The sequence below is a fragment of the Austrofundulus limnaeus genome, unplaced genomic scaffold (genome assembly GCF_001266775.1).
Source record: "Austrofundulus limnaeus strain Quisiro unplaced genomic scaffold, Austrofundulus_limnaeus-1.0 Scaffold42, whole genome shotgun sequence".
Classification (NCBI taxonomy): Eukaryota; Metazoa; Chordata; class Actinopteri; order Cyprinodontiformes; family Rivulidae; genus Austrofundulus; species Austrofundulus limnaeus.
Genome location: NW_013952444.1, coordinates 2,424,493 through 2,438,293, shown reverse-complemented (window position 1 = coordinate 2,438,293; position 13,801 = coordinate 2,424,493). Strand labels below are relative to the sequence as shown.

Below are 13,801 nucleotides of genomic sequence, written 5' to 3'. Positions count from 1 at the left end.
GAATGAATCAATGAATGAACGAATGAATTAAATTATTTTTCTCCAGGATTAGACAGTGATGAGATCTTACGTCCATGTTTGTCTGTTAGCAAAATATCTCATGAAGGCTCAACTAAAATGAGTTTCTGTTACTTTAGTTTAGAACTCTGGCATGAAAGGTGGCCGGTGACACGCATTCTGTGTGTAAACAAATTCATAATTTGTGATTTCTGAATGGAGTTATTGAAWTCATTTTGTGGCAAGCAACACAAATCATTAGATTTATTTTCTGATTGTGTAAAGAGATTTAAATAATCAAGCTAGAAATTTAAAAATTCCATTTGATAATAAAGAACTGTCCAATAAACCATTTGTATTTAGTCATATTTTAAAGTGGAAGCTTGAATTTCCCTGTCCTACAGTTCATTTAAAGTAWTAAATAAATAAAATTAATGAGTTTCATCCTTGCAGTGGCTGCACCTGATCTCCTTGACCCAAAGGCTGCCGTCCACAACGCCAAGCCCCGYCTGTCGTTTTCTACAAAGCCAGTGGTGCTGAACACTCCAGAGGACGATGAGTGCGACACCCGGACTACCGTCATGAGGTGGAAAACTGTGCTGGCCATCTTCTTCCTGGTGGTGCTGTACCTCATCATCGGAGCTGCGGTGTTCAGAGCCCTGGAGCAGCCTCAGGAAACCAACAAGAAACTGGACATTTTGGCTAAAAAGCTGGACTTTTTGGTCACGCACACCTGCGTGAACTCATCTGAGCTGGAGAGTCTTGTCAAGGTAGGTGGAAGTACTGACACACCTCCCACAGAGCAGGCAGGTGTGGGCCAGATCTGGTGTCAATCTGGCACTGATCACTGACTGCTGGCATGGCCAGTGGTTTGTCAACTGGACGTGGGCCAGATCTGGCAGTGATTGCACTGTTTTTAAGATGGCATGCCACAACTGGCCCAGTTGTGGTTTGGTTTATGTGGGCCAAATCTGTCAGTGCTGCAACAGGCCCTGTTGTGGTTTGGTTTCTGTAGCCCAGATATGTCAGTGCCACAACTGGCCCTGTTGTGGTTTGGTTTATGTAGCCCAGATATGTCAGTGCCACAACTGGCCTAGTTGTGGTTTGCTTTATGTAGCCCAAATCTGTTAGTGCCACAACTGGCCCAGCTCTGGTTTGAGTTACTGTATGTAGCCCATATCCAGTATGTCAGTGCCACAACTGTCCTAGTTGTGGTTTGTTTTGTGTAGCCCAGACATGTCAGTGCCACAACTGGCCTGGTTGTGGTTTGGTTTATGTAGCCCAAAGCTGTTAGTGCCACAACTGGCCCAGCTGTGGTTTGGTTTATGTAGCCCAGATATGTCAGTGCCACAACTGTCCTAGTTGTGGTTTGTTTTGTGTAGCCCAGACATGTCAGTGCCACAACTGGCCTGGTTGTGGTTTGGTCTATGTAGCCCAAATCTGTTAGTGCCACAACTGGCCCAGCTCTGGTTTGATTTATGTAGCCCAGTATGTCAGTGCCACAACTGGCACAGTTGTGGTTTGGTTTAATGTAGCCCAGATATGTCAGTGCCACAACTGGCCCTGTTTTGGTTTGGTTTCTGTAGCCCAGATATGCCAGTGCCGCAGCTGGCCCAGTTGTGGTTTGGTTTATGTAGCCAAGATATATCAGTGCCACAACTGGCCCAGTTGTGGTTTGGTTTATGTAGCCAAGATATGCCAGTGCCGCAGCTGGCCCAGATGTGGTTTGGTTCATATGGCCCAAATCTGTCAGTGTTGCAACTGGCCCAGCTGTGGTTTGGTTTATGTGATTTAGGTGCTTTAGAGCAATGATTCCCATAACTCCTCAAAACAGAAATATAATCACAGCGCAGATTTAACAAATACTTTATTTATAATAATTCATGATTACATTTTTGTTCTGTACAACAACTTTGTGTTTCATGAGCCAGAGGCGGTCCCATCTTCAACTTTAGAACCACTCCTTTATATATCACAGCTAATGCTGCATCTCTAACCTTTTTTCATGAAACGTGTGGAGCAGCACTGAGCAAATGAAAAATATTAGCAGTCAAATCACTTTACACTCGTTCAATTAAAGGTTATGTATTATGTTATGTGCTTTTTTGGCTCAGGCACTGCCATGAGTGATTCATGGGGTTTTTATGGGGATTTTAATTTGTCATTTTGATTCCTCATTGTGTTTAAATTGATGTTGGGTAATGCTATTCATAAAGCTTTTAGCACAAATTCAGACTATAGTGTCTCACATAGGATGCAGCCTCTACATACTGGTCCAATCAAGAATATAACTGTAACCTTTAATTCACACAAAGTAAACAATTTTATACATTTTTTAACAAAATTTGCAAAACACAGTAAAAGGCTAAGTGAAATATTTTAAAGTAACCACAGGAATCCTATTGTACTTGTAGTTGTTTGAAGTGCTGCTACTATGTACATTTTGACCAAGCAAACATTTGCAGTCGAATGCAACGTTTGTTCTTGTTTTGGCTCCTGTTTCTGTTTAAGGACACAATGATTAGCTTCAACATGGAGTGAAAATACCTGGACTCTCACAAAGAAACAGGAGCACAGAGCAAATGAAAAACATTACCAGTCAAATCAATTTACAGTCATTAAATCAAAGGTGTTACATATTTAATTACAGGGTCTTGGTGGTACAGGCTCAGGCGTGGCTGATTTAAATCAGATTGAACAGAGAGAAGGTCAGGCACGTTCTGCCAGAGCAGATCAAACAAGACTTAAAACTCACCTGCTTCTTTTATTTTTATAGAAAATTATGACTATAAAATAAAATAAGAATTAAAAAAACTCCCTCACAAACATACTGCATATCTGCATTACATGAAGCTTCAATGTTGAGTTATTTTTAACTATTACCCTAATACTGTTACTGATAGAGAAAGAAAATATGTAGATTAATAATAGTTGGTATATTTCACTTCACATTACGTTGTTTTAAACTTTAGAATCATTTCAGGTGAATGTTCYATTGTGGTTTTCTTACTCCAAACTGCAGTATCTACTGAGTCTTTTTATCTAAAACAAAAAAAACTTGTGACAGTTCCTACTCTTTGCCAAGTCATCCATATAAAACAGGTTTTTGATCTCAATGGGTTTTTATCTGGTTAAATAAAAGCAAYGACTGTTATAGATTAGTTCATCTCAACAGGGAACTTTTCAGAGCTGAAGAAAAGTGCAGCATCTTCTGGGCAATTGTGCAGTTAAACGGCTCGATGATTTCTTCTCTAGTGTCTCAGAGCTAAAATTCAGAGAATTTATTTTTACTGTTTCTTCAGTATTCAGAGGTGCAGCTGAGAATTTGTCAGGATCTGTTTCCATTGTTAGTTTTGTTCGTACCTGTTTGTGTTTTATGATTATGYTTTTTTATGTTTTGTTCTTATTTCCCGTTCATCTCCCCTGTGTTCTCTGCACCATCTCCTTTGAGGTATAAAGAATAGAGGCGTCACGAGTGCTTCAGAAGATTGACCGCTGTGGTTCGAGCGCAATGCCATATTGGAAGGGGCGGGCTGCCAATGTAAACAATTTATAATGGCCATATTTCTGTTTTTATGTAGCTTTGGCCTTACGGTCGAGTTTTAACTTGAACTTGTAGATGTAACGACGAACTATGTTAACTGACAATGGATTTCTGAAGTGTTCCTGAACCCATGTGGTAATATCAAATATCTATTATGATGTCAGTTTTTAATCCAGTGCTGTCTGAGAGGTCAAAGGTCACAGATATTCAATGTTGGTTGCTGCTTACTTGCAGAGATTTGTCCAGATTCTCTGAATGTTTTGATGATATTATGGACTGTAGACGATGAAATCCCTAAATTCCTTGCAGTTATTCATTGAGAAACTTTGGTCTTAAGTTTAGTTCAGCACATCGATGAAAGTCAGTTTGCTATTGACAAGCATTATTTTCATTTGGTAGAGATGATTGTCAGTTTCATATCAGGCATGACTGGGTATAAAGGGAGCATCCCTGAAAGGCTCAGTCATTTACAAACAAGGATGGGGCGAGGTTCACCCCTTTGTGAACAATTGCATAAGCAAACAGTTTACCCTTTAAAGCCTAATCCTTTAAAAAATAGTCAGAAAATTCACATTTTTTATTAGAACTGACATGTTTATTGGACTTTTAAACAAAATCCAAAAGATGTTTTTTGCCACATCACTTTTGTTTATGATATATTTTTTTGTATCAAATCTGATACACTGGGCTGTTTTGGTAACATTTTGCTCACAACAAAGTTAAATTAAGAAACAAAAGACAGTTTTGCCCATAACTTTTAACAAGTTTAAAACACTCTAGGAAGTTTACTTCTTTGTTGTTGTTTTATTTACAATGAACTTTTTACAGCTATTTATTTCACTTCGTGGTAGGCACAAATAGTTTCTGTCCTTGTTCAGGCACAGATGTACCTTAGACTTTATAAAAAATTGCCATCTATTATCATATTGATGACATTTTCTTACTTTCTTTTTTTCTCTCTTCTTATTCAATTTTTCTTTGACATCTAACAYGTAAATAATTAGTCAGTACAGTGTGGAGATTATAATTTCAAAGGAAACCACGTTGAAAATAGCCAAAATGTGTTTTCAAATGGCATTTCAGTAATTAATCAATCATCCAAAATAGTGTGTGGTTATATTGTGGCAAGAATATCGTTGATTAAATTACTAAAATGTCACATGACTTTCAGGACTGGAGCACCTGCAGTACCAAGTTTGATACACAAATTTTTAACACGGTTTAACTGTACTATTAAAAAATATTTTTAAGTAATTATGCATTGTTTCAACACAGAAAGTATTTATTAGAAATAATTACAAACAATATTGATGTTATTTTTACCGTAACTTCTCCAAAATTAGCAAATGTTTTCCTGAAAAAAATGTGTGGATGACCTCATGTGAGCAGACATTTGAAAAGGCAAAAAAAAAGTTTCACTTCCTGCAGTACATTGATAATCCACCAGAAGGCAGAATACAGGTATCACGTGATGTACAACAGGTTTTTGAGGAAAATATTGATCACATTGATAAAATATAGGTCACAGAATCGTGCGTAGCAAATATGATACAAATGGCAATATGTTATGGTTACTACGTTTAGTTTTACCAACCTGTCCTCGCCCTGAACAATATGGCCGCTCTCTCCGACCATAACAAGTCACATGATATTGCCTCTATCAAGACACCTCATTGGCCATCTCACTCAATCAGCCTGCCATGTCCACTCTCATCTTTCCCCAGTCAGCAATCCACTCAGGTGAGCTCATTTCCCCATTTACCTCTGTCCTATATATTCTGTTAGTGTCACCACAAGTTCTGATATTCCTTGTTTTATTTTTTTGATAGGTTTGAGCTGAATCAACTGACCAATTTGAACTGATCTGATTCACCTGAGTCGCTCACGCTCATGCAACCTCTAAAACAAACAGTCCAGTTAATTAATTACTGCCTCCACAATTTAAGCTCAAAAAAAGCCTTGGTAATTCGCCTCTGAGAGCCATAACACCTAATGTGTTCTTTAAGTAATTATTAGTCAGCTTCCACAGAGCCGATCCAGCTGCAGCTTCACCGTTTGAGGTTTCACTGGCCTACAACCAAAACCCAGCAGCTTTTCCCAACATCCATCAGGGAGGCAGCTCGATAAGCGAGCAACCATTCCTCCTCTGATGATTTATTGATACGCAGCTCTAATGTGCACGATGTCTACCCTTTTTTTATTAATTATGTGTGCAAAGACACGTATACAAACAAGCTGTAAGCTCACACTGAAAAAGCCAGTCAGCAGAGGCTCTTGGGAGGGGGTTTAATTAAAAGAGTAAGTGGTATCAAAAAAGCTTGTTTTTTTCCAGCTTTCACACAACCAATGAAGTCTTGCAATCATCCTGTTTGAACGTATGTCACTTTGTAGAAAACTGCTGTGGCAGTGAGTTAATAATAGGATCACTTGGCTGGAAAACAAAGGGGCTGGCTGAGCCAAGCTGCACTGATTGTGTGATGTGATAAATGAGAGGCCTGCTGGATGTTTTTTTTTTTTTAATTTTTGAAACATCTTCTTTGTATCATTTTGAATTTGTTCATTGGAAAAGAACAGCTGATAAAGCCCTGAGTTCTTCATTCTGTGCCACCGCTTCCTCTCTCATTCTAAAAGGTAAATCTTCATGATTTCACAGCATCCTCAGCACGACACTGACCTCCTGATCATAACTTCATTTCTGTGAGCATCACAGTGAATTGTGGAAAAAAAACAAAAGAAGTTTGAAAAAAAACAGAAGTTCTGTTTTCTAGTTTTTTTTGCTTTTTCAAACTGTTTTAATCATCACTAAAAACAGAGATATAAACTTAGCACTAAAATTAAGAAAATGTGTGTTTGGTTGATAATTTCTTTGTTGTAACAATGCTTCTTGCCAACACATTTTGCACCACTGGAAAGCCCGTTATATTCCCCTTTAAATGGTGCCACATTTGTAAGGAACATGCATTTTGTGGGATGAACAGTAGGGTTGAGCATGTGGGTTGCATACAAGAAAAATTTACAAAGTTTTTTTCTGCCAAACAGCTTATTTGTATGAAGGACCGAATCTGACATAATTAGACTTAAAAGCAGAAATATATAAAGGGACCAATAAATAAAAAAGTTTAAAGTTTAGTTTAAAACAAAGGCACAGGTAAGTGTTTTTCATCCTTGTCTTTGCTTTAAACTAAACTTTAAGTTAAACTGAGGCAGCACAAACATGCAGATCTGCACATGGTTCTTTGACATCTGCTTTACAAATTTTAGCTTTAGCATTTGTTTTGCTACATTGAGCTTCTGTTTTGTTAGTTTTATCTTTAGTATCTGTTTTATTAAAGTTAGCTACAGGTTTGATGATTTTACCTTAAATAACACAGTTTTAGGTTCAATCATTTTGTCTACTTTTGCATATAAATCTCAGGTTATTTACAGACACATATAGCAGCAGTTGTAAAATGTGAAAATGGTTCATATTAAAGTGTTCAGAGTTTAATCAGAGCTGTTTGTTTTTGGTTTTATAGTTCATCCACTGGCTTTTGATTTTTTATTTTTATTTTTTTATCTTAAAGCATCAGTCCCTGTCAATATCCGGTTCTTAGTTATTTATTTGCTCACCCTCTCGCTCTCCTTTACCTCCTTATCTTTCTTTGCTGTAATTAAACTACAGCAGCACTCTGACATGTTTGCGATTCAGTCTTTATATATATTTGTACAAATATCATTACTGAAGCATCACTGCTCTGCTTCAAAAGTCGTAATAAATAGAAATCTAGAGAGTTGACATTGGTTCCTGCAGATATAAAAATGTTTTATCTTTTATCTGCCTTAAAGTTAAAAAAGGAACTCACAGGAGGATTAATGAAGGTGTTTTCCTGCAGTTTCCTAACATCAGCACTGAAGCRTTTCCTACAGCTCTGCTGACGTCTCACAGCTTTTCATTTTCATTTGTCTCAGTAACGATTCTACAGAGCCCGCGAGGGGACATGGGGAATTTTTTTTCTCTTGCGTTCCCATGCACTACTATTGCGTTACCTCACAATACTTTTGCGTTACCTTGCAATATCTTTGCATTACCTCACAATACTTTTGCATTCTCCCGCAATATTGTTTTGCGTTCCCATGCAAAAGTTTGTTTTGAATATGAACTGAATTAAATCAGACTTTTATTTTGAAATATCCGGTTACCAAAACAAGATGTGTCGCCACAAGTCCGTGAAATTGACATTGATGTTGCTTGGCTGCACTGTTTTAAAATATCGGCATATGACATACTTCCATGAGTGGCTGTGTGATATATTCATTCTAAAGCTGAATTAAAGCAGTAGGCTAACTCGCTAATGGTGAACATGTGAATTTGTTAATAAACCGGCAGGCACAACAGTGATAAATGTCTTTTGCGAGTGAGCGCAAAAGGTATTGCGAGGTAACGCAATACTATTGCGTGGGAACGGAAAAGAAAAAAAATCTCCCTGTGATGATTGGAGGTTTTGGTGTTTCTGCTTGGTTCCTGCTCCTAATTGCACCACCTGCGTGCAGTCACCCTGATGACATCCTGGGCTTTAAAAGTGTCTCCAGACGGATGARTCCTCGCTGATGCATAACACCGTTTTGGTAGTGCTTAAGCCTACAATAGTTATTAAAAGTTTAAATTTATTGTTACTTACCTTAATGTTTTTGCTGTTCAAGGAAACCTTCACCATTACGTCATCTGGAGTTTTGGTCTACCCAGGATCATCACCTAAAGGAACCAAGGAAGATTTTATGGTCTTGCCACTCTGCTTGAAGAAACCTTTTACCTCACAAAGGAAACCTCACCTCTAAGCTGACTCGTTCTTCAGAAACCTGTAAGAAAGGATTTTCATTACCTAAAATATTTATCATTCAAGATCCAATCTTTATTGAAGAAGACTCACCTGGACTCTTCCCCTTTTATTTGATCTGGACTTGTATATTTTTCCCCTGCACCTATAAATAAAATCACTTACCTTTTWTCATTCGCCTCCTGTGTTTGGTTGGTCAGTTCCACTCATACGCCTGACTTTCTGAGTTCRTGTCAGTATGCATCAGCCAACAATCCAGTCAGTGAGTGGAGCTGAGTCTAACCAAGCCTCAGCCATTTTACAGGCTCAAGTTAAAAGAATTGATAATCATGAAATTTATTTCCAACAGTTACTTCAACAACAACAGGTTTTTGGAAATGTTTTGGATCAATTAAATGGACGGATTGCCTTAATGGATGATAAACTTGAATCTGTTTCACCCCCACCACCTCCCATCCAGACTCCGGTGACTGCTCCTGCTGGGTCTATAGCTCGAGAACCGGATTTTCGCCCTGCAGAACTTTTTGATGGGGATCTCTATAAATGTGGTGGATTTCTGCTTCAATGTCGCCTTGCTTTCATCAGGTCACCTTCATTATTCCCTGATCAGTTTTCTAAAATAATGTACMGTATGTTATCAGTTCATTGAAAGGAAGAGCTTTGAGATGAGCTAACGCTTTTTTTAAGCTCACAAAACGCCAATACAATAACCTATCAGACCTTTCTCCAGGAGTTCTGCCAGGTTTTCGATCATCCCCTCCTGCAGGAGGCAGCATCCAAAYACCTCCTTTCCCTCCGCTAGGGAAGAAGATCAGTCGCAGACTTCTCAGTAGATTTCAGAATCACGGCAGAGGAGTCTGGTTGGGATGACGCAGCCCTGAGAGGTATTTTTAACGCTCTTTCTGACTCATTAAAGGATCAGCTGGCTACTCGGGCTGAACCCAATTCATTGGATGGATTGATCAGCTTGGCAATCCGCATTGACAACAGACTCCGTGAAAGGAGACGTGAGAAGGACTCCAACTCCCAGCAGCCACCGCGGCTCAGTGCTTCCTGTTTTCTTCCCTCTCCGACCCCACAATCATCTAAATCAGAAGCAGCCGGGAGTGAGTTTGAACCAATGCAGCYGGGACGCTCAGAGCTTTCTGCTGAAGAACGACAGACGGTATGAAACAAAGTCTTGTTTTTACTGTGGAAAGAAGGATCATCTGGTTGTTAAATGTTCGGCTCTGTTAAAAGACCAGACCCATCATTAAGTAAGGGGATTGTGGTGGGTCAGTCAAAGTCKTCCCCTAGCACTCGTTTTTCTATTCATGCGACTATTTTTGCTGATCTTAAGAAGTTTTCTATCCATGCCTTAGTAGACTCCGGAGCAGAGCAAAATTTAATCTCTATGGACATTGTATAAGAACTTGGACTTATGACTGAGAAGCTGGATCCACCATTACCTGTTCTGGGTATCACCGGTCAGAGAATTACAGCCATCTCTCATCGGGTCAACAATTTACAACTACTCTTGTCTGGAAATCACCGGGAGTCGGGTGAGTTTTTTGTCATCAATGCATCTTCTCCATAATTAGTTTTGGGGTTTTCTTGGCTCAAAAAACACAACCCACAGTTAAACTGGCTGAGGAGAGAGTCGAATGCTGGAGTGATTTTTGTTTAAATCATTGTTTAAAAGCTGCTGTACCAAGATTAGAGATTAAAAGAGACTCTTTTGAAGAGAATGATTTATCCAAAGCACCCAGTGAATATCATGATTTGGCACCTGTGCTCAGTAAAGCTAAGGCTCTCTCTCCCACCTCATAGACCGTACGACTGCTCCGTCAAACTGTTACCAGGGGCTCCTTTGCCATCCAGTCGTTTATATAATCTGTCCAGACCTGAATGGGAGTCAATGAGGTTATATATAGAAGAGTCATTAGCTTCTGGCATTATTCGCCCCTCCACGTCTCCACTAGGTGCTGGATTCTTTTTTGTATCCAAAAAAGACAAGAGCCTACGTCCATGTATTGATTTCCATGGGTTAAACCAAATTACTATCAAAAATAAATACACTCTCCCTCTTATTGATTCGGTGCACCAACAGCTCCATAATGCTACTGTTTTCAAAGCTGGATTTGCACAATGCTTACCATTTGGTAAGAATCAAAGCAGGAGATGAGTGAAAAACCGCTTTTAAAACACCCTTGGGACATTTTGAGTATTTGGTTATGCCATTTGGGCTAACCAATGCCACTGCGGTTTTTCAGTCACTTATCAATGATGTTCTTCGAGACTTTCTCAACATTTTTGTTTTTGTATATTTAGATGATATTCTCATCTATTCTCAGAACTTGACCCAACACAAACACCATGTTCGCATTGTTCTCCAAAGACTATATGAAAACCAGCTCTTTGTTAAGGCCGAGAAGTGCGAATTTCATTTGTCTACTGTATCATTTTTGGGTTTCATTTTTGGAGAAGGTTTTTTTCAGACCGACCCGGACAACATTAAAGCTGTGGCAGAGTGGCCGGTTCCTAAAGATCGTAAACAACTTCAGAGGTTCTTGGGGTTCGCCAATTTTTACCGACAGTTCATAAAGGACTGCAGCCGAGTGGCAGCGCCATTAATTCAACTCACATCCACCTTGAAGTCTTTCAAATGGACTACAGAAGCTAATACAGCATTTGGTGAGTCAAAGGCTCGTTTTGTTTCCGCTCCCATCCTAAGACACCCTAACCCAACCGAACAGTTCATTGTGGAAGTGGACACTTCCGATTCTGGTGTGGGAGCAGTTCTTTCACAGAGATCCACTACTGACAACAAGGTCCATCTCTGCGCCTTCTTCTCACGAAGACTCAGCCCCTCAGAAAGAAACTATGATGTGGGGGACCATGAACTGTTGGCCATTAAGTTGGCGCTGGAGGAGTGGCGTCATTGGCTCGAAGGTACTGATCTGCCATTCATAATTTGGACGGATCATAAAAATCTATCGTATCTTCAAACTGCCAAGAGATTAAACCCTCGCCAGGCCCGCTGGTCCCTGTTTTTTGTCCATTTTAACTTTGTTATTACCTACAGACTGGGAACCAAGAATATTATGCCTGACGCCCTCTCTCGACAGTTCTCTGACACAGAGGGTCCTAAGGATGAGGACAACATCCTTCCCCCTACATGCTTTGTAGGATCCCTCACATGGGCCATAGAAAAGGAGATCCAGGAGGCACTTAGGACTGAACCTGACCCGGGGSGGACCTCCTGGTAAGACCTTTGTACCTTCTTCTGTTAAAGACAAGGTGTTGGACTGGTTACACTCAAGTCAGTTTTCATGCCACCCTGGGGTTTTTCACATGACTATGCTAGCTTCAAGGTACTTTTGGTGGCCTTCTATGTCAGCCGACATCAAGGAGTTTGTGGCAGCCTGTCCAACTTGTGCCAGAAATAAGAGTGGTAATCGACCTCCTGCTGGACTGTTACAACCATTAYCTACACCTGGTCGCCCATGGTCGCACATTGCCATGGATTTTGTTACCGGTTTACCACTCTCCCAAGGTAACACTGTCATATTGACTATAGTTGACCGTTTCTCTAAAGCTGCACATTTTGTGTCTCTGCCCAAACTCCCTACAGCGATGGAGATGGCTCGCCTGCTAGTCCAGCATGTTGTGAGAATCCATGGCATACCAAATGACATTGTTTCTGATCGAGGCCCACAGTTTGTACCTCAAGTCTGGAAGRCATTCTGCAAAGCCCTAGGTACGACTGTAAGTCTCGTCTGGGTACCATCCCCAGTCCAACAGACAAACCGAGAGAAGCAACCACGAGCTGAAGGCCTCATTGCGCTGTGTTGTGAGTAGTAACCCTTCTAACTGGAGTCAGCATCTAACCTGGATTGAATATGCTCACAACACGCATACATCCTCTGCCATTGGTRTGTCACCATTTGAAGCTTCACTGGGTTATAATCCTCCTTTATTTCCCAGTGTTGAAACAGAATGTGCAGTCCCGTCTGTCCAGCATCATGTCCGCAGGTGTCGTCGTTTCTGGAGGCAAACCAAGGAGGCACTCTTGTGGACGGCTGAACAAAATAAAAGAATTGCTGATAGGCATCGTTCTATTGCACCTTCCTACAGAGTTGGTCAAAAAGTGTGGTTGTCAACTAAGGATTTTCAACTTAAGGACATTACTTGAAAGCTGGCTCCCCGGTTCATTGGACCATTTCCGGTAGAACGCATCATAAACCCCTCTGCGGTACGTCTCTCACTCCCTTCGTCTATGAAAGTACATCCTACTTTTCATGTGTCCCAGGTTAAGCCAGTTTCTAACAGTCCTCTGAGCCCTCCTTCCAACCTCCCTCCGCCCCACCGAATCATCGACAATCAGCCAGCCTATATGGTCAACAAGATCCTGGATGTCAGATGACGTGGGTGTGGTCTACAGTATCTTGTCGATTGGGAGGGTTATGGTCCGGAGGAATGCTTGTGGATCTCAAGAGCCCTCATCCTCGATCCCTCCCTCATCTCCACCTTCTACAGGGACAATCCTGAGAAGTGTATGAGATTGCCAGGAGGCAATCCTCGGGGGAGGGTACTGTGATGATTGGAGGTTTAGGTGTTTGCATTCTGCTTGGTCCCTGCTCCTAATTGCACCACCTGCGTGCAATCACCCTGATGACATCCTGGGCTTTAAAAGTGTCTCCAGACGGATGAGTCCTCGCTGATGCATAACACCGTTTTTGGTAGTGCTTAAGCCTACAATAGTTATTGAAAGTTTAAAGTTTATTGTTACTTACCTTAATGTTTTTGCTGTTCAAGGAAACCTTCACCATTACGTCGTCTGGAGTTTTGGTCTACCCAGGATCATCACCTAAAGGAACAAAGGAAGATTTTGTGGTCTTGCCACTCTGCCTGAAGAAACATTTTACCTGACAAAGGAAACCTCACCTCTAAGTTGACTCGTTCTTCAGAAACTTGTAAAAGGATTTTCATTACCTAAAATATTTATCATTCAAGATCCAATCTTTGCTGAAGAAGACTCACCTGGACTCTTCCCCTTTTTTTCAGATCCGGACTTGTATATTTTTCCCCTGCACCTATAAATAAAATCACTTACATTTTTTCATTCGCCTCCTGTGTTTGGTTGGTCAGTTCCACTTATACGCCTGACTTTCTGAGTTCATGTCACTCCCATGTCCCCTCACAGGCTCCGTACCTTCTGTGGAGATCACTTGAGCCAAATAATCTTTTTGTGTTACCGCAGTAAATGTATTTGTTTTACTGTATTTTTCAGAGTCGTGGAAAAATGTTGTGAGATCAATTCGCATTCAAAGAAACTGGTCTTTTTCTAAAACTCTTTAATTTTGGTGCTTTGAAAATTCAATAAAGTTTTTCATATAAGTTAACTGGTCACAGATTTAGAGCTTCTTAGTGACACACACACACACACACACACACACACACACAC

The 13,801-nt window shown here is 40.4% G+C and overlaps 1 protein-coding gene across 1 annotated transcript in view; it reads left to right on the top strand.

Annotated features, from left to right (window-relative positions):
- Positions 1-13,801, top strand: part of kcnk2b (potassium channel, subfamily K, member 2b) — a 46,475-nt gene that overhangs the window by 1,936 nt on the left and 30,738 nt on the right. The window contains exon 2 of the mRNA XM_014007554.1: positions 451-767. Coding sequence (XP_013863008.1) covers positions 451-767 — 317 coding nt within the window. The remainder of the gene's footprint in view (positions 1-450; positions 768-13,801) is intronic.